General features: G+C 39.6%; 3 protein-coding genes across 19 annotated transcripts; 2 read left to right on the top strand and 1 right to left on the bottom strand.

Annotated features, from left to right (window-relative positions):
* Nucleotides 1-3,944: 3,944 nt before the first annotated feature.
* LOC116258528 (transcription factor bHLH96-like) lies at nt 3,945-7,843 on the top strand. Of its 2 annotated transcripts, none has more exons than XM_031635704.2 (4): nt 3,945-4,313; nt 4,582-4,958; nt 5,814-6,236; nt 7,424-7,843. In XM_031635704.2, the coding sequence occupies exons 1-4, from the start codon at nt 4,187-4,189 to the stop codon at nt 7,517-7,519; spliced, it is 1,023 nt and encodes a 340-aa protein (XP_031491564.1). In that variant the 5' UTR covers nt 3,945-4,186; the 3' UTR covers nt 7,520-7,843. The 2 variants fall into 2 exon arrangements, with proteins under 2 accessions (XP_031491564.1, XP_031491563.1); XM_031635703.2 differs by having other exon boundaries at nt 3,947-4,313; nt 4,465-4,958.
* Nucleotides 7,844-11,776: 3,933 nt separating this feature from the next.
* On the top strand, nt 11,777-18,389 carry LOC116258436 (glucan 1,3-beta-glucosidase-like). Of its 11 annotated transcripts, none has more exons than XM_050079014.1 (12): nt 11,785-12,530; nt 12,686-12,856; nt 12,976-13,091; nt 13,194-13,313; nt 14,092-14,277; nt 14,398-14,556; nt 14,958-15,127; nt 15,307-15,462; nt 16,266-16,652; nt 16,860-16,968; nt 17,842-18,027; nt 18,249-18,389. In XM_050079014.1, exons 2-9 carry the CDS (start codon nt 12,790-12,792, stop codon nt 16,294-16,296), a joined length of 1,005 nt encoding a protein of 334 aa, XP_049934971.1. In that variant the 5' UTR covers nt 11,785-12,530; nt 12,686-12,789; the 3' UTR covers nt 16,297-16,652; nt 16,860-16,968; nt 17,842-18,027; nt 18,249-18,389. The 11 variants fall into 11 exon arrangements, with proteins under 11 accessions (XP_049934974.1, XP_031491456.1, XP_049934971.1 ...); XM_031635590.2 differs by having other exon boundaries at nt 11,786-12,530; nt 16,266-16,395; XM_050079013.1 differs by having other exon boundaries at nt 11,786-12,530; nt 16,266-16,395; nt 16,506-16,968.
* On the bottom strand, nt 16,980-25,539 carry LOC116258434 (uncharacterized). Of its 6 annotated transcripts, none has more exons than XM_050079010.1 (9): nt 25,145-25,539; nt 24,856-24,975; nt 23,959-24,185; nt 23,637-23,848; nt 23,427-23,529; nt 22,941-23,311; nt 21,499-22,006; nt 18,719-19,726; nt 16,980-17,094 (listed from the first exon to the last, which is right to left on the bottom strand). In XM_050079010.1, exons 1-9 carry the CDS (start codon nt 25,320-25,322, stop codon nt 17,080-17,082), a joined length of 2,742 nt encoding a protein of 913 aa, XP_049934967.1. In that variant the 5' UTR covers nt 25,323-25,539; the 3' UTR covers nt 16,980-17,079. The 6 variants fall into 6 exon arrangements, with proteins under 6 accessions (XP_049934967.1, XP_031491447.1, XP_031491446.1 ...); XM_031635587.2 differs by lacking the exon at nt 16,980-17,094 and adding an exon at nt 18,354-18,484; XM_031635586.2 differs by lacking the exon at nt 16,980-17,094 and adding an exon at nt 18,402-18,532.
* Nucleotides 25,540-26,177: the final 638 nt, after the last annotated feature.

Here is a 26,177-nt window from a genome sequence, read left to right as displayed (position 1 = left end):
ATCGACGAAACTTATTTTTTCCTCGAGTCCACATGCATCTGTCCCGCTTGCTATCTCTTTCTCTGATAGTGAGGTTTGGTTCCCGAGAAAAGCAAGACATCCAACAATATTCTCTCTTCTCTGGAAGCGGGAGTTGGTGGTGGTGATGATCATGATCATGATAATGCACACTCCCCAGCTGACACTTTACTTTCTGTGGCATCATCACGACCATCATTGCTAAGCACTCCATTAAAAAAAAAAGAGAGAAAACGAAAAAGGAGAGGGGAGGAAGGTGATGTCTGCTACGGCCAAATAAACGTTTGCAGGAGCAGAACGTATGAGCAGGCGACTTTATAAGGCCATTGATTAAGCAGAAAAAAGTTTGTAGTGTTTCGTCTGCCGACCGACCACTCTGCTAGCTGCAACGCAAGCTGCCCTTCGGCCTTTGACCGAGGAATGGTCGCTCAGCTTGCCGTCACCACTCAATTAAATTAATCCCTCCCTCCTAACGCCACCATACACAAAGGAAAGAGAGAAAGCGTAAAACAAATTCATGCTCAAATAAACAAATCTAAGAGCAACGGATGTAAAACATGCAACAAATTAAAGGCAAAAATGATGAGTAAAATTAAAGATAAAGAACAAGGTGCCAAAATGCCTTAATAATGGATTTGACATCTGCCTGAAAATTGGAAAGTAAAACTTACACCTGTCCTATAAAGAAAATATCATTTTACAAACAACATAGGCAAACCCTTAAAAGAATAGATCAGGCTCTTGAGATTCAATTGGGAATAGTGAAAGTAATAACCGAAACTAAGAGTGCATGGAATTTGAAGGTTTATCCTAGAAATTGGATTTAATAAAATTAGATCAGTTGAATTCTTGAATCAGCCGATCCTGACAACTTTAGGTGAAGCATTTTATGTTTAGCTCGTTGGGTAGACATATATATAGCGTAAAATGGGCTGTTAATGAAAATGATTGAAACTCAAACAAGTACATTTTCGCTATTTCAAGACAGGGCACCTTTTTGCTATTTTGCTTGATTTGGTGTAACAACACTTGAGCCTTTTATCATATTCGTGGTATAATGAGAAACATTACCATTTGAGATTGGTGAAAAACGAGCATGTGCATTGATAAACAAAGTGCCTGTTCGCTCTCAGGCAACCTCTGTTCAAAACATTGTGTATGTGCGAATGAACCTACATTCTTGCGAGGGCTTAATTAGTTGAGTACTTAGTGAAAGGAACAGAGAGAGGGAGAGACTTCACGTGAAACTTACACTCACTGTTCTAGCATCATACATGTACAAAGGAAGACGATTGTGATCAACATCTATGTATGTATATGGGGGGAGAGAGAGAGCTCAATATTCTAATATTTAAATAATGATGGGGGACAAGATATGGCTAGGAGGAGGAATATCTTGGGAGCTATTCTTGCTTGGGTGGGAGGGCGACAAATTCAATTCCCTTCTCCTTCCCTCCGCTCCCCTCCGACGCCATTGTCCCCCCTCTCTCTCTCTCTCTTTTCTTTGTACCGCCCTCTTCTCCAGAGAATCTCCATACAATTCCCTGCTCTCCCTCTCTCTCTTCCGTCCCTCGATCCTTACTAACAAGAGCGTCCCTTTGCGCCGAGGGGGCCCCGCCGGTCTCTCTCCACCGAAGCCCCATGTGACCGCCACCAAACCTACACAGGAAACCGCCCCGCTTTCCATGGCCCCGGCGGTTTCCGGCGCAGCGGTTTCCCTTACACGCCCTCGGTGGCCACCGCTGCCTGACACGTAGGCGAGAAGTGGAGTGGGACCCGCGTCAGGTGCCTTTCCAGGAGGAAGACGACAAAGCCCCCTACAGGATCCATGATAAAGGGTTGGAGAGCTAGCCATGCAAATTCTTTGTTTTTTCGTTTTTTCCCGCACTCGGAAAACTAGAAAGAATAGGAAAATCGCTTGTCAGAGACTGGCGAACTTGGAATCTCGTACTCCCACAACCGGTGTCCTCTTTTTCTTCCTCTTCTTCGTTCTCAGTTTCGCAGATTTTCAGTTCAGCCATGGAAGTATTTTTTTTCTTCCTCTTCTTCGTTCTCAGTTTGGCAGATTTTCAGTTCAGCCATGGAAGTATTTTAAAGAAGAAAGCCACGACGGATTAAATTAAGAAGATGTGCATGGCAAAATAAAGCGGCTGCTTCAATCTTAATCTGTGAACAGTGTACAGGCTTGGTCAATGACCCGTTTTTGGCGACCAAGAGAAGCTGGTTTTTAACTTCATGTGATTAGTTATGAACGGGTGGTCTAAATCCTGGACACAGACACAATTGACCATTCTTACTGACCAATCCTCCGTTTATGATCATGTACCCACCCGTTGCAGCTTGACCTTTTTTCCTGTCTTTCTGAAGATTGCGAGCAAAAGGAGATGGAGCACTGATGGTTGCTTTATTGTATGACCAAAAGAAAAAAAAACTTGCTAAAAGTTGGCGGGAGAGAGAGAGAGAGAGGGGTTTCCTTTTTGTTCGCTGACTTCTCATCATCACATGGGGATCGTGAATTTCAAGTCCTCAATCCACTATTTTTCCACAGATACATCTTGTTCCACAGCTTTTGAGTCTCCGATTCATGGATAACCAATTAATCTGAGTCATTGGGGATTGCCTGCCATAGAAAAAGGAACCACGTTGGGCTGTTGCATGCCACCCAACCCTCTCTTTTGGCACGTACGTTAGGCTCATGCAGGCTGCAGCGACCAGCTCGGCGTCCCAGGCGCACCAGCACCACCGAAAAGGCTGTGGTGTCAACTCCACCACCCTATTCATCACCTAGAAATCTGCAGCCTAGCAATGTTAATATATTGGACTGCCTTCTCACAGTCTCACTCGATCAACGTGTAACCCAACAAGGGCGAGAAACGGTGAGAGGGAGATTAGCATGTTCTGGTGATGCTTTTCTTTTCATGAAAGCTGTTCAAGCCTAAACCTTTTGACTTCATATTTGCTACCCTCTCGAAAAGGGAGACAATGACTCGAAGAAGAAAACAAGCAGAGATTTGTCACGAATCAGGAGTCGCTTTCATTAGCTGCACTGTGTTTGCATTTAAGACGAAACATCTCGGTGACTTGGATATCCTCTCTCGCCAAATATATGTACACAGGCTCCGTTGGTGTCGATCGATATCAGAAATCATGGAGAGAAGAGACAATATGGGGATTCAACGAGACCCACCCCTATGATTCGGAGAGGAGAAAGAGTGAGGTTAGTGCCTTGTCTTGGTAGTGTCTTTTTGTTCCCTGAGGAAGGAGGAATCCGCTATGTTCCAGTGCTTCGTGGCCCCATTTTCAAATAATAGATGGGCCTTACTGTGCAACTACATACATACAGCGTGAGCTGGGTATCAAAGCAAATCTAACTCGCGATTTGTGGACCTCTTAACGTCCCAACGCTGCTTAGAAACAAACTCGGCGATACTAGCGGGCCTTGACAGGACCACTTTCTGAATCACGTAGCGTGAGAGAAATGACAGGTTCAGGCTGTATTTTTTATTTTATATTGAAAAGACATGGATTCATGCAACGACTAGATCTGATGGCCCATGAGATTAGATCCTTTTATTACATGATTTTTCTAATGCCAACCATAATCGACCCAATAGCAGGCTCACCCAACAACCCTGCTGCCTCATTTTGTTTTACTTATTTCCTTTCCAATGTGCAAGAAGGGCCCAGGAAGGAAGCTCCGAGAATGACTTTATGACCACATATTAGTAATAACATTTTTTTAGTTTATGCACATGAGATGATGCATTATACACATGTTGAGAGAGAGAAGGACATGTATCAATGTTTATGATTGAGGGAGGCCAGAGGGTTTCACATGGATTCCGCTGTCCAATCTGAGTCTACAATAGGGTTCACAGGGGAGTGTCAGCCTTTAATAGAGGTCCTTTTTGCATCGGGCCTTACGTATCTTTTTTACTCGAGGGTCCTTGTCATGTAATGGCGATGCAGAGGAAGGAGAGAGGAGACCCCATCTTCCTCTTTCCTCGTGCGTCCTTTTCTCCTCTCTCCCACGCAAACCAGAAAAACATGGCTTTTTTTCTTTCCTTCTCTTCTCTGTCTTCCCACGTGCAGATCTCTCTGTAGTTTAACCACTTCTCTCTGTGGCGATCCTCTCTCTCCCTTTCTCTGTCTCTCTCTATATCTCTATATGTGGAGGGAGTGGCTGTTCCTTTTTGGAGAAAGGAGAAGAAAGGGGCAAGTCTACTCTTTTTATATGGTGAGAAGGCCTCCACTCCTTGGAGAAAGAAGAGAGAGAGCAATTCTTCGGAAAGGAGGTGGGCTTGTAGGGTATCTCTCTTTGAAGGCAGCCTGACTTTTTCTCTTGTTGGGCTTGATTTTATTTATTTTTGTTACATTGCATGGGCTAAAAGGGTGCAAGAACAGAGAGTCCTACTATATTTAAATCCTCGGTCTGTGACACCGCAGAGGAAGTAGGAAAGGAAGGAGAGAAGGGGATGGCTCTTGAAGCAGTCGGCTTCCCCCATGACATTTTCAACTATGGGTGCAAGGATCTGTACTCATTGGCGGCCTCTTTCAATGCAGATTTCGGTGGAGCAGAGGACGAGACCTTCGGCTCTCTTTGCTTGAACAAGAAAGAAGATCAGTTGAGCATGAATGCATATGTTGGTGGTGGGCAATGGGATCATTCTCCTTCTTCTGTTGTTTGCAGTGAGAATCTGCAGTCTCCTTCGGAGAATTGCAATTTTGTGGGCTGGCCTTCTACAGCAGGAGGCCAGCAGGATGCAGCTGCCGAGAATGTCGGAAGAAGAAAGAGGAGGAGATCTAAGTGTTGCAAGAACAAGGAGGAGGTGGAAAACCAGAGGATGACTCACATTGCCGTGGAAAGAAATCGTCGAAAGCAGATGAATGAATATCTCGCTGTACTGCGGTCTTTGATGCCTCCATCTTATGTCCAAAGGGTTTGTCCCACCGACTCTTCTCTTACCATTGCTTCGTCGACATTTAGCAGTACAGTTGCGTTTATACATTTTCTTGGTAAAGATAATGAGGGAAAGCTCTCTCATTTACACACAGAACATTGGCAGGCTATCTCTTGAAAATTTTGTAGCTATTTATGCAGTTGTAGTATATGTGCAACCGTCGTCGTCCTTGTAGCAGAGGATGCCTTTTATCGACTTCGAATTGATCAGATTCTGCTATCTATCAATTTGGTATATTAGAAAGTTCTCCATACACAAGCTACATATACGATGAAGCATGTAGATATCGATCAGACATCATAATCATGTGTTGCTCATAATATGATAGCAATATTTCTAGCTTTTCATTCCTTGTGAAGATCTGCATGCTGGAACATTACATTGCAATTACATTTTTCTCAGAAAATCGAAAAGCGAATATCTTTTAGAAAAAGAAAAGAAAAAGGGAACACCAGGGGACCACCGAGAACCCAGGTTTGAGTATGGGGAGAAAAGAAATTGTGGAATGTGACCTTTGTGAGTAGAACTGAAACCCTAATCCTTAGATGGCAGTGGGCATTAATTGCTAGAATGGGTTAAACTGGGGTACGCACCTAGTTAAATGTACATCTTTCCCCGAATCCCATTGTCCTGACTCCTGAATAAACGTACTCGTTGAGTCCTATTCAAGCTCAAATGTAAATGAAAATGATAAGAAAAGGTCTAGATATTGAAAGAGCTCATTAAATGCCAAAATAATTGATCCAGTCAGAGTATATTTGTAGAATGAATTACTTCCTCTGGCCTTTTAATAATTTCTTTTCCTTTTCTGGGTTTTGTTTTTGTTTCTGATAGGGAGACCAGGCATCTATAGTAGGGGGAGCAATAAATTTTGTGAAGGAACTCGAGCAACTCCTGCAGTCATTGGAAGCACATCGAAGGATCAAGCAGCATGTGGGGAGCACTCACTGTGGGGCTTCCTCTCCCTTCGGAGACCTGTTCACCTTCCCACAGTACAACTCCACCCTGCCTACTTCGAGCCGTTGCAGCGCCGGAAGCGAGGTCTGCTCGGTGCGGGAGAACAGCAGCAGCAGGCCGGGGGTTGCAGATGTGGAGGTCACTCTGGTAGAGAGCCATGCCAACCTCAAGGTACTGTCGAGAAGGCGACCCCGTCAGCTTCTGAAACTGGTAGCTGGCTTTCAAAGCCTGCAGCTCACGATCCTTCATCTCAATGTGACCACCATTGAAGATATGGTTCTCTACTCTATCAGTGCCAAGGTAGTGCCTCTTGATCACTGCTCCTCCCTTCATCTTGCGCGTCTGCATTTGTTGTTTGTTTTGTATATGAAAGGGAGAGAGCCATGTCTTCAAAAATCTATGGCGGATCCGCGGCGAAGCCCTTCATGCCCTTAGTCACACATGGACAACTGACAGTGTTTTTCTTTTAATTAAATATGATTAGTTTCTGGTCTTTTGTAATAGATGTTTCAAAATTAAGCTGGAAGTTCTGCAGCAGGAAACCCCGTCCTTTGGGTGTCAAAATTTAATGAAAACAAAGGTTTCACGTCTTTTTCGTCATGTCGTCACTGTAAACATAAATAAAGGAGACACAGCTGTGGGAGAGAGAAATCCATGGTACGACGCGGTCGTTTTCTTCACAATGCCATTGCCATAACATTTCGAAAGTCTCCCAATTATTTGTTTATTTTGTATGTTCCGATATGGTTCCTGTTCTTTATTTTTCGTGATTTTTTACCTATTTATTTTGTTATATTTTGTAAATATGCCTTCTTGTATAAACATGTTTCGTAATTTTTTTTTAAATTTAAAAACTTTTTTAATTGCTGAGAATAATTAATCAACTTCTTACAAGGGTTTGACGTATTTGGTGTAACTCCACCATGCCCCCATTTAAACCTTTTTGCCTTTTTCTTCCCGTCGATATTTAGTCGGTCGAGATGAAATGAGATTCTGCTAAAGAAAATGAAATTTTTTAAAAAGTAATACGGTTACTTTCTCACCTGAAAGTTGATTTTGACGTTTCTATGCCCTCATTTCTAAATATATCTACCGAAATTACTCATTTCCTCTAAAAGCGAAGCCCCACTTCAGTTTCAACAAAAACAGTATATATGTGAATCATCAGGAATGTCTCCTTTTAGGTGATCAAATTATTTGCCACCTCATGCACATATTTTTGTAGATTTAACAGAAAAAAAAAGATTCATAAGCTGCAAATAAAGCCTGCATTTCAGGCTATCCCCAGAAATATCTGATTTACACTAAATTAAGAGCCAAATGGGTTTCACTGTAGAGCCGGTTCTGTCGGCAGCACTGAACTTTTACAAAAGCTCGGTTACTGTTAGATTCATGAGCACGTGTGTGTGTGTGTGTGTCTGTATGGTTTTAAGGAGGTAATGGCAATTCGATTAATTAATTTTCCTTTTGTTCATGATATGAAAAAGGTGGAAGAAGACTGCCAAGTTGCATCTGTAGATGAAATAGCGACAGCAGTGCGCCAAATCATGGGGAGGATCCATGCAGAGTCTGGTCTACCGTAAAGTGGGGCAACTTGGTTCTCTCTTTCTCTTTTTCTTCACATAAAACGGAACCTAGAGGGCCCTCTTCACCAAAGATGGCCAGCATCTTCCTCTCTTTCTATCATACTAAAATAACTTCTGCCACGGTGTGGTTTTTCCTGCAAAACGCCCCTGTACAATTGCATTTAATACCATATTCCACTGTTGTACTGCAAATTCTCCTGCTGCCATCTGCTGCTCATTTTGAGTGACAAAGGATGATGGATGTGAATGTGAATGGAATGGAGATCATGGCGTCTTCTGAGTTATTCAAATTTAAAGGCATGAATTTATCTTGTGTACGAAGGGTTGGTGCCATTATTTCATATGAAAAAGAGATGACACGGTTTTGGAATGTGAACAAAAACTTGTGTCGCCAGGAATCCAAAGTACAGACAGCATGATATTTTATTTGTTGGTTTCCTTTTGGCATTTACAATAGTATGATCATGAAGCAAAAGAAGTAAAGGCACGTCACTTTAGAGTAGGCGACAGTGGTCGCTACGATACAAAACTTGCGGTCTTCTAATCGGGGCCTTGAATCACGTTAGCTGACAAATTGAGCTGTATATTATAAGATATGAACTTTATGAGTAACTAAATTTCGATCTTCTCAATCAATCAAATTATATAAAAAAGGTTAGCAGACTTTAAATATTTCGTAATCAAGTGTGTTCCCACTTAAGAGTGTTATACATGTTGTGGAAGAGGGTAGAAGAAAAGACAAGGAAAAGTGGGTTTGTCTCAAACAAGGTGCATTATTTTTTTGTTAGTCTGACCTTGTAACGTTATTCCAAGTCCTCTGTATTATTGCACCGAACTCTAGAAGAAGGGAAGTGCCACTTGAGAATTCTTTGTGGATTGGCACACACTCAATGCTTCTTTGTTTTTGAGTTGGTATTCTACATATCTCAATTCTTCTTTATTTATTCTAACCCTTCCACGCAGTCTAAGGTGGGGTGCATAGAACCATCAAATTAAGATGAAGAACATGTTGCGAAAGGGGATTATATCTAAGATGAATGGAAGGGAGTCGTTAAGTGGCTTGATCCTTAAAGATCAGATTTTCTCACCAAGGAAAGGAAAACGAACAGAAATGATGAAAGGGTTCATAAGAGAAATTAATTGGTTCATAGGAGAGGCCATGATCATTTAGCAAAACTGAGGCAATCATTCACATGAGCTAGCCTCATGAAAGAATGACAGAAATTCTCTTGTAGGCCCTAAGGGAATATATGGATCACATGTGGGGATGTGGAACTACTGTACCATGGATTGGATTCGCATGTGAAATCTTCCTATCAAGTGGAGGGGACTTGCAAACATACCCCATAGAGTCTACAGCTCAGCTTGGATCATTCAGCATAAGTTATTCAAGCATGATGACTAGAGGACACACATAAATTCCATCATTAGGATTTTTTTTCTTTTTTTTTTATCATGGAGCACTCCAGAGGAGTATTATTTTTTTTAGAGAATTTAAATATAAAAAATGTATCTTCTTGCATTTGTAAGGGAATTATATGAATAAACACACACATATAGTCACACGCACACATGCCCCTCCTTTTTTTGAGTGGGACGCACTTGCCCCCTTCTTGAAAGGAGGAAGAACAGGACCCAAAAGCACACACGCTCTGCGTCTCTCGAGTGTGTGTGCGTGCACGTGTGGACGCATACATGTATGCACTTTCTCTTGTGAATATGAAAGGAAAAACTTATATGTGTGAATTTAATTTGATCGCTCATTATTGTTACTAGAGTATATATGCTTCCATTAGGACGTTGTTGGAAAGTGGGATGCTTTTACATTTTAAACTAAGTTGGAGTTCGCCAGCTGGCCTGCTGCTCTGCACTCTACTTAGGTTTTCCATGGAGTCATCCTCGCAAGTCATGGTTGTCGTTAATCGGGTTCACCTCCATTAACTAGTGTTGATCTCCTCCTCCTTGCAGATACCTCGATTGAAGAACAACTTGGTCAGTTTTCTCGTGCTTGATTTGCGCTACAATATTGTTTATGTATATTAATGAGGAAGTATATTTTAATTACACCCACAAACAGTTACATGGCAATAGTGTCACGTATACTGCCACTATTTATTTGATCTTCTACTTTCTAATCAACTTGGCATGTGATCATTCTGAAAGCCATTCCTCATCCTAAGACTCCTTGCGTGAGAGAGAGAGAGAGAGAGAGAGAGAGGGAAGGGGGAATGGACATTTTTCAGCCAACCATGGTTCACAATAGTACTTATACGAAAACCGATGGTAGAGGAAGCGAAAATTTCAGAAAATGTTGATAGAAAATGCTAAGACAAAATATTTTATGGCCCCTTGCAGAGTTGATTGGCTATTGATTCCTGGTCTACATTGAATATGCCACACAGTACAAAGGAAAGCACATAAAGTATCGAATCTAATGATTCATGACTAATTTGGTATACCCCGTAAGACGCCTCATCATCGTCGATCATGTCATGAAGCACTGACCCTACAAGCAGAGCAAAGAGATATGTCATGGCGATCATCTTGCCTCTTCTCTAGGCCAAACAGCAAGAACAGGGGCCATGTAAATTTTATTTGGCCATAGTAAAAATTTTGAAAATTGTACAATAGCCGGATTTTTTTTTTGGAAAAAAAAAAAAATCTTGGCTCTGCTGCTGGCCAGGCGTTTTCCCCCTCCCCGACCTGAATGCAAGTTGATAAGGAAATGATAAAAGGTCTATTCTCCAAAAATGTAATATTCTCGGAACACATTTGGTTGCTTTGGTAACCATTCCATTTCAAACTCACCGCCTCTTTTCTAAAAGTATTCAAACAAACAGAAACAAAGTCCATGCCTTCTTTTATACAGTACATCTTCTTGAAATCAGGTGAAAAATGTACTGAATTGTGAAAAACTGTAGCTGGAAATGGCATTAACGTCTCTTCTCTCTTGTTCTAACTAATTAGTCACATACTTTTCATTTGTTCCCAATATTTTTATTTATTGTGGAACAAAAGGAAAAGGTATCACAATCCATAAATACTACCTAGAAATCCTAGCTATTGCTTCGAGTTTTTTATTTTTATTTACACGACAAAGAACCATTCTGGTGTAGGGATATTGTAAACGGTTCGGACTTGGTCTGGGTTGAAGATTAAACGGGATCTCCTCTAACCATATCAGACTCTAACTCATGAAACCCCAGTTTCCAAAGCCAAATCCTGATTTGGCAAGAATTAAGACCCAATTTTCATGTAAATGGTTATGATCCTTGTGGATCGCCAATTCGATTTCGTATTTGGTTGCCTCATACTCCTTCCGATTCCCATAAGCGTTAGAATGCCATCCCCCTTTACTGGATCCCATTAAATGGATCTGGTTGCAGTTCCGTGTCTGAGACGCAGTTTGAACTTTGGGAACGTCAGTCTCTTGCATAAGTTTCAATAAAAGGAGGGGAGACTAACTCCCCGCAGGGTTGTACCGGTAGTCCCTCACATAAGTTGAAGCATACATACATAGGCTTTCAAGGTAAGGGCACCAATCTCTCTGTGTTTTATGGAACGACAAAATCTCTCAACTCGGGTTTGGTTTTTCCATCTAAATAGGCAGGAAAAATTGGTTGCAAAAATATTATGGAAGCAAAAAAATTTCTCACCTTCAAAAAGTGATTGCTCTTGTAAGATGGATGTGTAAAATATGATTAAAAAGTCCAAAATTTTTCTAATATCTGGGGATGTACAACAAGTTGAGCTTATTGGGGCTTGACTCAAACTTGCCCCCATGTAAGCTTGAGTTTGAGTTAAAAGTCCAGTTATAAACGAGTCCACTTCACACGAGCTCGATTTATTTAAACTTGACTTGCCTCGTGTCTTCTTTTATTTGTTAATTTTTTAAAGCATGTCAGTAATTTTTATTGAATATTAAAAACTACATAAAAGATCTTTTTATTTGGGAAAACATGCTTTCTTTAGAGGCCAACCTTCGTATTACACATTCGTGAGAGCAAACATTCACAATGGAGCAAGAGAACAGTAAGTAAGAGTGAAGGAGATAACAAACACCCGACGCAACGGTTCATTCAACACTGTGGCCCTCGTGAGCCAAGCACGGCCTTTTAACATGATATTACATGGGCTAATGGCGACATTTACCGTCATTGTTATTGGTTAGATTAAACTTTGCCTCAATGATAAAATTGTGGTCCTCTGCTCTGTTCCGGACTGTGTGATACGGCGTCGTTTTGCAGAAACTTAGCATAATCGGCAATGTTGTCACTCATCTGCTATGCTTGCTGTATGGTGTCACGTCGCTTAACTGTGCAATTTCCGATCAAGTTACTCTGAGTCTCTGACATGCACACAGAGAGTGCACATTAAGTTGCAAAACAACGTCAATCTTTGGAAAGAGAAAAGTAAGCGTGCGACCTTTATCAGTTGGGAAGCACTGTTTCTTCAATACATGGACGATCCCAATTCAACGCGTTTGCTTGTTATTGATTCGTTCATGAAGATGGAGAAAGAAACACTTGAATATCTCTTTCGCTCGCTCTGGACAACTGAGAAATTTATCTAAAATTGGTTTTCCTGCTTTCTGTGCGTCTGCCGCTTTACATTGCTTCCTCTAATTACGTCGCTTATGTTGTAATATCTTTCACAACATTGGGTTCCAGCTTCATCGCATCATCTAGTGGTAACTATGACATAGACGGTGAAAGGTTGATTCTTGAAAGACGTGGCTGTCGCGTCCTGTCTCGTATTGCTTCATCAACTTCTTCATCATTTCAGTACGGAAGCAAACTGCAATAATGGAGGCGATCTCTCTCTCTCTCTCTCTCGCTTCCTCTTTTCCGTGGGGATCACTTTCTCTTGCTTGTTTTGCACGTTTGGTGCCTACCAAGTTGCCGTTTCCGCTGTTATGTCAATCACCATCGTAAATTCGAGCTCTTTGCATCATCACTGGACGATTCCATTTTAATCGTTAAATCTTTGTGTGGTGTCCTCAATCAAGGTATTATCCTTTCTTCCCCTCTTTTTGGTATGAGGAAAACATGTGGACATTATTTTGAACCCTCGATAAATTGGATCTTAAAAAAAGGATTTTCGTTGAAATTTGTTATTTATGTCTGTGGAGAAGCCAACGTCTGGGATGGAATGTGTACGTAGGTACTGGAAGATGGAAGTAAAAGTTGCCAAACTGTGTTCGTTGAGATTTTTCATTATCATTCCGCTCCCTTGTCATTTCGAACCTTCAATACTGGGCGGAGATCATGATTACCAATTTCGTGTGTCTTGTTCTTCTGTATTTTGTATTTATTTGTAAAGAACAATTCTCAGGTAAGTATTTTTCTTTTCTACTGTATTTTGGGGGTCTTCTGTTGTATGGCCTATTTTAATCAATTCTAACCAGATAATGAATTTGCAATCTTCGACAATGCCTGAAATTGCCTGCCTAGTGGGAGAGCTGAACGGTGCACCTGAAGTAAGAGGTGTAAATTTGGGCGGATGGTTGTTGGTGGAGGGATGGATAAAACCTTCACTGTTTGATGGGATCCCAAATGGCGATATGCTTGTACGTGTTCCTTCCATTTGTGGAGTTTCTAATCCTCGACGTGCACTTACATTTATGGCAGTTCTGTCTCGAACCCTTGTTTCTTTTCCGGTAGGATTGTAGGATGGAACCAAAGTGCAGTTCAAATCTGTAATGCTACAGAAGTATATGAGTATCGAGAATGGTGGTGTCTCCAATATCACGGTTGGCAGAGACAATGCATCTTCATGGGAAACGTTTAAGGTAATTTTATTTTAGTTATCTGTGGTAATTGTTGGTGTCCCTAGTCAAGACCAACGGAGTAGTTATTGTGAATTTGTCGTCAATGTTTAGACGAAAATCTTTTGGAAGTAAAGTTCTTTCTTCAGCATCGAGAAAGAGATGTAAATAATCTATAACTTGGCCATATTCTGAGCTTTAGATCCTTGAAATTTAAACAGCGATCCAAAAAATTTCTAATACTATTGAATTGTGCTACCTTGTAAACTATTTAAATTGTATTCCAGCCATAAGTTAAGCGTAACCTCGGGCAAGCTTGACCTTGTGATAAACTATATTATAGTGACTATACTCATAAGTTTCTGGCGTAGCATGTTGTCCGGGAAACAGACTAGCAGATTTAAAATTCAATCTATTTCTATAATTGTTTATGCATATTACTCATATTTTGTAAAGTTATAGAGAGTTGAAACAGATTACTTTGCATATTCAGATAATAAGATCAAACCCTTTTCATTATCTCAAGTCCACTTCATTACCCGTTCATTTATTACATTCAACTCATTTGCAGTTAAAATTTGCTCTATTATGGTTGGGGCTCTTCCATCGTATGTAGTTAAGTCAATTAATTTCCCCTTCGCCTCTCTACAATTTGATTTGGGGTTTAAGCATTTTGCATTGGTGCTACTTATGCCGTGAATTTTGTGATTATTTTTTTTGTGGCTGACATTTTCTTCAAGGATACTTTTCTAATATTCCTTTTGTGAACCTCGATATATTTTCTGCTTTTTACTTTTACTAGTTGTGGAGGATATCTGAAGAGATCTTTCAATTCCAAACACTTCGAGGGAAATTCCTGACATTTGATAATGAAGCACTGATTATTTCAGCAACAGCTGAATCATCAACAATGGCGGAAAACTTTCTGATTGAAAGATACCAGAACAAGGTCCACATTAAGCTGCTCACAATGCAGATTTATTTGCAGGTACTTGATTCTATTTCAAGCAATCCTTTTGAATGCCCATACCCGAATTCATATTAGTTCATTGAGTCCATGATTCTATGAGTATCTTCTGATAAAGTATTTTCTGTCGGTTGCTTCAAGACTAGGTCAGTGTATCAGCTGACAGCATATTATCAGGGTGTACCAGATTGGGGTGATAATGCTGCACCATTTGATATGATAATCTTTGCAAATGATTTGCATGGAGATTACCAACTTGCTAATGGCTATGAGCCTGTTAAAGCTAAATCAGTTATAAAGGTAATTCCCAATGTCAAGAGAAATACTTTATGTGCTTGTTTTTGCTCTTATTTTTGTTCCAACCAAGTGACATGCTTTTTCTGTTTAAGAAACAAATAGACCTGTCTGAATTGGAATTTATTTGAAGAAAAAAAATCAACACATCTTCTCTTTAAAATGACCTGACAGACGGCAGGTTGTAACTAGTGCCTCCTAACAAAAGTATAAATTGATAAACAGAAGAATGTAGAGGCCAGTTTGAGACATTGAATTGCAAAGTCAATTACCTTAATTGGTATTGTGATTCATGTGATCACCTCTTCGCACATTCTTATGTGAAAAGGGTAGCATGCTTGAATAGTATATATGGGACAGAAATGTCATATTCTTATAATATTGTTCTTTACTTTCAAAATGTGCAGCAACACCGAGATAGCTTTGTCACACCAGAGGATTTTAGATTCCTATCTCTACATGGCATTAATGCTGTCAGAATTCCTGTTGGATGGTGGATTGCACAAGACCCTAACCCTCCAGCTCCTTTTGTAGGTGGGACATTGGCAGCTTTGGATAATGCCTTCTTATGGGCACAGTAGGTCTTGTTTCCCCCCCCCCCCCCCCCCTTTTCCACCCTAACATCACTACCGGTTCTCTTTATTTTGTTTTCTTTTAGGAAAAATGTTTCTGCATTTTATTGAAATTATTCTTTTGCAGGCATTCTTATTTTATGCATGAAATTGATCAATGAAGTTTTCAAAATATTGGATGCAGGGCGTTTGGCCTAAAGTGCATAATTGACCTTCACGCAGCACCTGCATCTCAAAATGAGATGGAACACAGTGCTAGCAGAGACGATTCTTCAGATTGGGCTAGTAACCCCTCGTATATCTCACGGAGTCTGGTAGTTATTGATTTTTTATCTTCCAGGTAAGGTCGGTTAATAAATAAGTACAAGTTTCCACCCACGAGAACATGCTGCTTTGCCGTCAATATCCTTATTTTCTCAGACAAATTTATAAAATGGCATGCTTTATCATGCTATTTTAAAAAATGATCTACTGCAGGTACGTTACATTATGATCATACAGTCAAGTTGATTTGTCTTTTAAAGCTAACATAGTTTACAATTTCTAAAGAACTGTACACACAAATTAAGTTAATACTGAAGAACAAGACAAGTAAATAAAATAAGAAATTGGGAGAAATACGGAAATGGGATAAAAGTCTGGTACGACATATTCTGAAGGGCGACGAAGAATTAAGTGGAGTGTCAGTAACATGACACAGCTCTTATATTAAATCAGAACAATTAACAGAGAGTAGTTCCAATGTTATTGCCCTTCGACATGCCTTTGGAAAAGAACCTGCCTGCCATCAGCTTGGCTGTCCAAACTAAGTCATCACTGATGACTGAACACATCAAAAGGACTGGAGCCTTTCTGGTGTTGTGAATTCCTGAACAACATATCCATCGGACAGTAAAGTGTTCATTGCTTTCTATGAGGCCATCTTCCTATATCTGTATTAGTTGCTATATTTTCCAAAAGGTACTACAAAATCGATTATGCCCTTCAAACTGGATTCAGGTGAACCTGTTTAGCTTGCATGGAAGTGCTAGTCATATGATTCATATGATTAGAAAAGGAGAGAAGAAATTATGGTCATTATATTTTTACATGCATTACTCACATTTAATCATCTGGGGCTGTCTGACATCGTGTTAAAACCAGGTGCTGTGTGAACAGTGTCACATGTCCTTGATCGGGTGGAGTATGCTGATTTTGGTCTATAGAAGCAGCAACTGCTAACCAAAAGCCAATCTTAATCCCACTGATTGGATATCTCCTGCTTGGCCCACTTGTGAGCATCCCAATATTTAAAGCTCATTTTGTTGCCTTCATTTATGATTTGTAGTTGCCTGCTAAACCATTCTGTATGTTGACAGTTTTTGTATGATTTCCTGTTTGAAGACTTATTGCTAGGTGCCACTGATATAGCTTTGAGGCAGAATTAGATGTACCATTATCCTTCCTTGTAAGCTGTGTAGTACTCAACTTCCATTTCATCCATGAAAAAGTGCCCGCTTGTTATGAAGCCTCGGTAAAATCTTAAAAATTGTAAGTTCATGCTGAATGTTATCAACACACATGCATAAAGCTCTTTTACGGTAATGAGGGAAGCTTGCTTGTACATACAGAAGTAGTTTGCAGTGTTTGGGGTTTTATTTATGGTGATAATATGCACTACCTGATTACATTGTCAAATCTAGTTATATTATCAAGGATTGGATGTGTTCAGCGAACTTATGTATTTACATGTTCCAGGTATGCCGCCCATCCTGCTATGTTGGGCATTGAGCTTCTCAACGAACCTTCTGCATCTTGAGTACCACTTGAAGTCCTGGTTTCATATTACTCAAAAGGCTATCAAATGGTGTGGAACTACTCTTCTTCTGTGTATGTCATAATCTGTGAAAGAATTGGCAATGCTGACCCACTTGAGTTGTGTCAAGCCAATATTGGTTTTGCAAACATTGTAGTGGATTTACACTTCTACAATCTGTTTGAAAATTTTTTCACTAACATGAGTGCTGAGGACAATATCAGACATATATATCAGAACAGAAAAAATCAACTGCAAGCCTTGAACAAGACAAACGGACCTCTTGTTTTTATTGGTGTGTGTCCTAGCTTAACTTATTCAATAATACAGGTTTTACCTGATGAGTATGAGAAAATGGAAAAGGACGCTCTTGATTTTTGGAAAGCGTTTACAGGATTTCAGGGACAACCAACATCTTGGATCTTAACAATGAGAAAACTTAAGAGTTTCTCTTGCTATACACTGTGCAATAAGTACATACCAGCTCTATTATCTCAAATAATTTGAATATATTTCTGTTGAAACTTTAGAAATGGAGAACTATTCCTTATCCTTTTTTTTTTCATAGCACAATTGACATATCCACAGTTTTGTCTTCGATGAGTTTAGAGTTCAACAAAAATTTAGAACCTGAATACTTGCATTAGGTTGATCTCATAAATTTGTAACCTAGAGAAATGGTGAACTAGGGCTTCTTCATGGTTAATAACCCCTAGCAAACTTCAAGCAATCCCTTCATTTGGCCTAAGTATACTTAGTCGTTAATGAGTGAGCTATATCTTTAGTTCAGTAAAATTAAATAACATGCCAATCTGTTCTTTCTTACTTGTTTCCAGAACATTCTCATGTCAATAGAAGAGTTCACCTTTTGTTTTGCATCTCTTGGGAATATTAGCATAAATAAGCAAGTTATGTTTTTCTCAGGGGAATGGGTGAATGAATGGAATGTAACAAACAGTTCCAAGGAGCAATACCAACCTTATGGAAAAGCGCAATTGCAAATATTATAATGCAGCTTCTTTTGGATGGGCATATTGGACTCTCAAGTATGTAAGAATGCAGTGGGACTTTGAACGGAGCATTAGAAACAATTACCTTGAATTTGGTAATGTGAGCATCTTATAACTTGCTTAGTTAGACATACTTTTTAAATATTTATCCCAGAGTTTGTTTTGACTGCTTGTTGTTAAAATATTGGTAATTCATGCTATGCCCAGATACAACCATAACAAGGTATATAGGCATACATCTCTTGGGTTGGCCTCTGATATGTCCAAAAAATGGTTTCTTCTTATGTTCTTTTCTTTTCCTTTCTTGGTTACCTCCTGCAGGATCTTGCTCAAGGAAACACCTTGGTGTGGTACCATTTCTAGCGGCATCTCTCTGTTTGTGTTTGCTCTTTCATCAAGGATTGTAAGCAAAAAACATCAGAACTGTCATTTTCCAGGAGCTATGGACAAATGAGGATTTTTTGGCCGAACCATCAAAAAGTTGGACTTGTGTATCACAAAGTTTATTCAAGAACCTTCTGATGTCTAAAATTGCGGATGCTCCAAATATTGCACTGCTGAGAAAGAATTCTTTTCCAAAATGTAAGCCTTATCCACATTAATGCCTACACAAAAGAACCAGTGTGGAACAGTGCAAAATATCTTATACAAGTACAACCAGGTAGCTACAACCATTTCTTGAACACCATGATATATGCTCTTTTGACAATCTGTCCTAAGAAAAAATAGAACACAAAAACAAGAACAAGAAAACCAAAATATGACAAGGGAAGAATTGTGAAACCCATTACCTTTCCTATAGGAGTAAATGGAATTGCAATTCCTATGACAGAAGCTAAAACAGTGGACAGGATAACAGGCCATGATGCTGTCTCTTGTACAAAAGGAATTTTCTCCGTCCGGATCAGGTGGATGATAAGTGTCTGCATCAGAAGGCCCTCGAGAAACCATGCAGAGTGAAAAAAATTCATCATGGAATAAGTATTTGCTTTGTAGTACCAACATAGAAAAAGAAAGGTACCAATGTCACAAATAGAGCTTACAGGTCCATTCCATATCATAAATAACAATATGCCCTTGGCCGACCATCTATGGGGTCTGCTCACATACTCGTCATCCATCTTATCCCATGGTATTAGGATCTGACCCACATTATAAAGAAGATTCTGAGTCAAAATCTGTGTGGGGCTTAATGGTTCAAATGGTAAGCACACAGTAGCAACAAGCAGCGATATAACACTAGCTATGTTTGCTACAACAGACATTTTTATATATTTCATTGTATTTCCATGAGTGATCCTTCCACGTACAACTCCTGCAACAAGCACATTGAGATCCTTCTCAAGCAGAATTATGTCAGCAACATCCTTAGCAACTGATGCTCCAGAATCAACTGATATTCCTACATCAGCAGCTTCCAAGGCCAAGGAGTCATTTATTCCATCTCCTAAAAATCCAACAATATGATTTCCTGATGTCTTCAGAGATTGGACAACACGAAGTTTTTGGGTGGGTGTCAGTCGAGCAAGAACAGTTACTTTCTTGACCATCTCATCAAATGCATCCTGGTCGAGCATTTCTAAATCAGGCCCTGTGATAACATTGGTGGTGCGGATGCCAACCTCTTTGCATACCTTGATTGCAAGAGGAAGGGAGTCACCAGTTAGTACTTTGGCCTTTACACCTTTCTCTGCTAAGCACCAAAGAGCTTGTTTAACTGTATCTTTAGGGGGATCATAGAAGCACAGAAAACCCAAAAAAACCATGTCCGATTCATCTTCTTTAGTATTGTTCATTTCCTGTAGAAGAGATAGCAAATAGAACTAAGACTGCATACACTGTTCACCATTCTGATATCAAACTAAAAAGAATAAGATGAAGAATGAAAAAGATGTGTTCATTCTCCGAGGAACTTGTGGATATCAGCATGCACGGTCCATAGCATTAAACAACTTCATTATGCTGGTTCCATTTTCACTCGTATTATTTTGTATGAGTTGTAGAAATACTTTGATGTCAACTATCAAGACAAAGGCCAGTTATTCAAAATTGATATATGAGAGAGAAGTGCTTCAAGTGGAATGCTAGGATCATAATAAGTCTGACACGAGAAACAGGACAGAAATTCTGGTAGAGATATGGGAGCTGCATTGCCATGCTTCTGCTTAAGTGACAAGATGACGTCTGTATCTTTTGAGCTAGGGCTGGCTTCTTGCCATGAATCGCCTGCCTGTAGCATTTATCATAGCAGATAAAGTATTATTCATTGATTGCTTGAACTTTAAAATTTGGAATTGTAGGGCGTAGGAACTATAATTAGAAATTATGCTTGGTGTGTGCTGCATCTGCAGCATCTTGCACATGCAAAGATTCCATCCAGGTCCGTTGAACACAAATTAATAAGTAAAAAGTGGAATTTGTAATTTCTTAGCTCAGAGTTCTGGCTTTGCCATCAGGAAGAGCTCAGCATTCTCACCTTTTACCACTGGAAGATATTTTCTTTGGTCTCTATAAGTGGTGATATTTTGATGTGAGAAAAAAATAGCATTTACAATGTATCTCTTAATCTTATGAACCTTACATGAGGCAGTGCACCTTCTCCTCACTTCCCCTTTTGCTTCTCTAAGGAGATACTGATGACAGGATTACCTCATATAAACAGCTGCTTTAGTAGATAGAGGTGAGGATGATGAAATGTAGTATTAGCATTAGCTACAATTAGTTTTGTAAAAAAATGGTGTGCATCCAGTTGTATCAGATGATGCGTATCGTTTTGCTTGTTAGCTATAATGCGACAAGGTCGCTACAGCCCCTTCCATTATCAGCCAATATGGACCCGATAAATGCCCTATCGGGCCCATATCAGGCATTACAGACTGAACTTCTGATTTTTTTTTTTTATGAAATTATTTGAAAGATAAATTTCAAAAGAAAAGGGAAAATAAAATGTTTTAATGATGGCCGTTATACTGCAACCTGTAGGCTTCTGATATGCCAATTTTCTGATATAATGCACTGCGGGCTATCTACAGAAAGGCATCATGCTTATTATATGTAATCAGTAGATTTTCCATCTAGTTAGGCCATTCACATAAATTGATGTTGCAATCACATGAGTGTGATATCATCTTTGTTTAAGTAAAAATTTAATCACAAGGAATTGATCAACTAGGTTAGGAAAAGAAAGAAAAATGGTATTTGTGAAATGGAACATTATTGAGGAGCACATGCCACTGACTACACAAGCTGCATACTATGTCACACAGGTGCAGGGTGTGGGAGGAGGTGCAGCTTTTCTAAGCAAAACATGGGTCCAAGTATGAAGGATACATACGCACACACATACATATACACAAAATACAAAATCTTTTCACAAACGAAAAGCTTAACAATTATAAAATATCATTTCATCAATTACCCGATGAAAAAAGAAAGCAAATTGCAGGTGTGGCAGCTGTTTTGGTGTGCCCATGACTTGTACTGCATATCATTTGAAGTAATCAAAAGGCACTGCACATGCATAAACATAAATCCACTGGCTTACAAGTTTTAGATGGGGAAGATATCTTACCAATCTTAATGCTTTTGCTGCTATCCCGAGAACTCTTAATCCTTCATTACCCAGTTCTTCACTTGTATTTAGGATTCTTTGACGCTCCATTGGATCAAGTGCAACTGTTGTACTGCTCTCAATATGCTCAATAAAAGTACAGATACTTAGTAATTCATCAAGTGCTCCTTTTGTTATCATCAGTCTTTTAACTGCTAAACCCTGAAAGTCAACTGTGAGTATGTTGCTTGTATTTCCCTCGAGTATAATAGAGGCTCTTCTTCGTGTAAAATCAAATGGGATCTCATTTATCTTTGTCCATTTTGATGGTTCAAACCTGTATCCTCCTGTATAGGTGTATGCCAAGATGGCCTGATCTATGGGGTTCTGTTGTACTGTCTTGAAGTAGGAACTTAGGAATGCAAAATGCAAAATCCTTTCTCTAGGCACTGCCCAAGCATCTATGTGGTGAAACAGTATTGCACGGTCCATTGTCAGAGTTCCGGTCTTATCCATACACAGTATGTCCCTGATAGCATAAGATCCTTATGAGTAAAAGTGATATTGTGTTATGGAGAAACATATATACTTTAGAAAAAAGACTCAATTTGCAAATTTCTAAGGTTTGTGAACAATTTTGGCAAGTGTTTTTGCATTTTTCTTTTCAGAACTGTCTCCTGTTTATTTTCTTATTTTTATTGATGTAAACATTATGCAACGTTTAGTTCAGATGTAGAAGAATAAGAAAAAGTTCTACAGATATTGGTTAGGATCATTTTGTCCAAATTATATTATATATATATATATATATATATATATATATATATATATATATATATATATATATATATATATATATATATATATATATATATATATATATATATATATGTACACACACACACAAACATACATCAGCTTAGCTTTGAAGTGTTTATGTAGGCATTGGACATTTTTACAAACATTGTTTGTCAAAATCAGATCAAAGATCATGCAGCATGCTTTTTCATTCTTGAAACGCAGATCAACTTAGACTTCAAATGTTCACATTTGACACTTCGAATATTGTAATATTTTTTTGTTCAAACCTAGGGAACAAGCAATATCTGGCATTACAGCTCTTTATCATTAAATCCATATTTGATGTTTCTCTTATGCAGTCAGTTGAACTTACAAAGAGCCTTTGTTTAATTTTTTACCACTAATCCTTAACCCTATCTGAGCAGGAACAGAACTAATTTTATCTATAAACTTCATTCATAGAATTAAAAGAATGTTGAAGAATATACTACAGTGCCCTGTACATCTGTTCACCATGTTATGTCAGCTTAAGTTTGTTACTTTCTCTTGTTTCTTGCATATATCAATATATATCATATTCTAGCACCACTTGATTCTTAAGCTGTTTCATTCAAACGATACACTTAACATGGAAAGGATGAAAGGAATCTATGGAAACTTACATGGCTCCCATGTTTTGTATTGCAACAGAACTTTTGACTAAACACCTGTCCTTGGCCATGGCAAGTGTTCCCTTGGCTAGATTCGTGTTAACAATAAGAGGAAGCATTTGTGGTGTAAGCCCCACAGCAACGGACATACCAAAAATGATACTTTGACTTAACTTATTTGATGAACAATAATCCACAAATACCTCAATAGGGACTATAACCAGCATAAAGCAAACAAGTGCATACGAAACATGCCGTACACCTTTCTCGAAGGCATCTGGTGTTTTCCATTTGCCCAGTGTGGAAAATATGGTACTTATGTAAGTTTTAGGTCCAGTAGAGATGACTAAGCCGGTACCAGAACCAGAAGCAACACTTGTTCCCTGAAACCACCACATAATAGAAATAAACATCAAAATGTCGTGGATATGGTGTAACCTAATATGCACAAGATCAGGGAAACCTCGAACCTTTATCCTCAAGAACAAAGAAATTTACCATGAAGCAGATGTTCCTCAACTCAAGTACGGGAGTGGTTAGTCCTTCTCTGATATCTGCTATTTTTTCCACAGTACCTGATTCTCCAGTAAGTGATGACTGACTGAAAACGAAATGATCACGTTAATGAGATGAAAACAATAGGTTAATAGAGAGATGAAAAACAGAGGAAACAGAGTCTGCTGGTGATTATCAATGTAATCATCATACCTTACAACCAGATCTTTGGAATTTAATAATCGAACATCGCCTGGAAAAAGATCACCAGGACTGAAATGGATAATGTCACCAGGTACCACATCTTTCTGTTCAATTTGTACTATTAACTCCGTTTGAACAACTCTGCCAGCACATCTCTGAACTCTGACTGGAGTTTTTAAGAGCTCTGAAAGCTTGATTGCAGCCTTTAAACTGTTGAACTCCTGGCATGTGAGTAAGGTAAACAATAAATTTATGTTCCAGCCTTTCATATCATCACTTAATAAAGTGATCAGTTCCAGCAAGAGCGGAGCTTCCCAGTCAAGAAGAATACCTGGAAAAATCGAAGGCCAACACTAATGGACACCAGCACAAGCATAATAGATCCGTTTGCAGTATCACCTGCTATGAAGGAGACGGCTGACAGGACTAACAGAAGAACATTGAATGGATGAAAAAATGCACGCCAAAGGAGCTGCCACCAGCTCGAAAATGTGTGTTCAAATGCAATATTTGGGCCGTTCTCCTTCAATCTCCTTGCGGCTTCCTTGAAGCTCAGGCCTGTCTCTCAGCAAACTTAAAGAACATAAGATTGAATTTTGGACTTGTAACAGTGGGAAAATAACATGATCCCCCTAGGACCTAACAAACTGGTCACTTCTATTGCGTTAAGAATCTCAAGACCAACTTAAACACATGTTGACCGACCAAGAAAATGAAATTAGTTCTTGAAAGCTGCTAATGATTCTTAGGTCTACGTTGGTCACCGTATGAAACCAAAGAAATATCTACTTGTATTTCTCAACCACCGCCTACATGGTAGTTGCATGAGCAAATCTCCTCGCACCCCAACCTCAGCGACATTTTTTATCCTTTAGACATCCTTTACTCTATTGTTTCTTGGCTAACGATTTCTCTCTGTTTTTTTTTTTTTTTCTTGGGGTTCTTTCTAGTATCCCTTTTCATGGAAAGATTGGGGGTTAGACAGGCCACTATCATATTATGCTAAAAGATGCTCCCAAGATATTGAACTCTTCACTTTCTTGGCCTTCAAGGACTTGAAGCTTTACCCACTAGCCATGGTGTATACCCACCTCTGGTCCGCTGCCTTATCATTAACTCCTTAACGGTTTAGAAGCAAGGATGATGATGGGGACAGGCCATGCAAGGTTACTATAAAAAGCAAGAGAAAACACCGACTAGAGAAACGTTAGTCAAACACAGTAATTACCTCTTTCTGTCGAATTGACATATTCAAAAGCCAAGTCCCTCTCGGTTAGAGCCAGACTCCTCAACCAAGTGATGACCTTCTCTTTCTCTTCAGACCCACCTTCAGGCGGAAGCTTGCTTACTAGACCATCAAAAGAAGGGCGAGTGGATAAGGAAGAAACATAATGTCACGAAATGTAAACCGGCAAGACAGAGGATGTAAGAATATAACAAAGGAACAAGAAAAAGAAGAAACGAAAGCATCCCAAGAATTCAACCAAAGAAAAACATCTAATCACTGAGCCACTCACTTTGGGTTTGAGGAAAGATCCTCCCCAAGAATCGTGCTACTACATCCTTGACACCCCACCTCGAATCCGAACGTTGGGACCGAGAAGATGACCTTTGGATGAGGCAATCTTGAATCGAGTCACGATTGGGAGAGGGCTGCCATCCATTGCGCCCCAACCATGCCGTAATATGCCTCATTGCCGCTACGAATGAATTCCGAAGGGGTCAGAAGGGTGTGAGGAGCCGATGGGTGGGTTGAGTGGGGGAGTCGGTGCATAACGCCGACTTCCGATCGCCGGAATGAATGGAAAGCAGACCATAAAAGGGGCTAAATCCATTGACGCCAAGAAACGAATTGAGGAGGTTTTTCGCCAACCACCGGAAGGAGTCAGCGGGAGAGAAGGGGAGATGATAGTAAGGCAATCAACTACCATATTTCATCAGACCGGTAGTTGCCTGCCTCCGTCAACTGGCTCGCTTCCCTTTGATGACAGGTGTCCGATCGGTCCCATCACCGACTCGTCTCGAACCATAACATGTCGCTTCTACTCTTCTCATAAATCGCCATCTCCCTCTCTGTACTGTACTGTACTGTAGGTTTCTTGTCTTTCGTCGCGCCACAATACGCGTCCGATCAGGTGGCTGGCGCGGGAACCCGTGTCCACTGTTTCTATGCTTTGTTGCTGGTAACCTCTCATATTTAGATCAATATTTGATTGGATTCTTTATATGCTTTTAGCTAAGAAAATGATACTCATTTCGGTTCGTATATCATAAGGGTCCACTACTAAATAATTTTGAATTTCGAATAAAATTTAGTAGACTAGTTTCTTAACTTAATGATGAAATAGAGAGAAATGTGATGCTTAGCCGAGAATTATGGTATTGCTCTCTTAAATATTGTTCACAAGTTTGGCATGTAAGTAAACCATTTTTAAATTTTATAACAACTTTATAAACGACGTTGGGGATCTGTATTACAGACATTGTGGATTTAAAAAAAAAGTTAATAAATGACTCAATTTCGACCAAGGCGCTGTTGCTTCAGCCTGT

This window comes from Nymphaea colorata, chromosome 8 (assembly GCF_008831285.2).
Source record: "Nymphaea colorata isolate Beijing-Zhang1983 chromosome 8, ASM883128v2, whole genome shotgun sequence".
NCBI lineage: Eukaryota > Viridiplantae > Streptophyta > Magnoliopsida > Nymphaeales > Nymphaeaceae > Nymphaea > Nymphaea colorata.
This window is presented reverse-complemented; position numbering and strand designations above follow the sequence as displayed.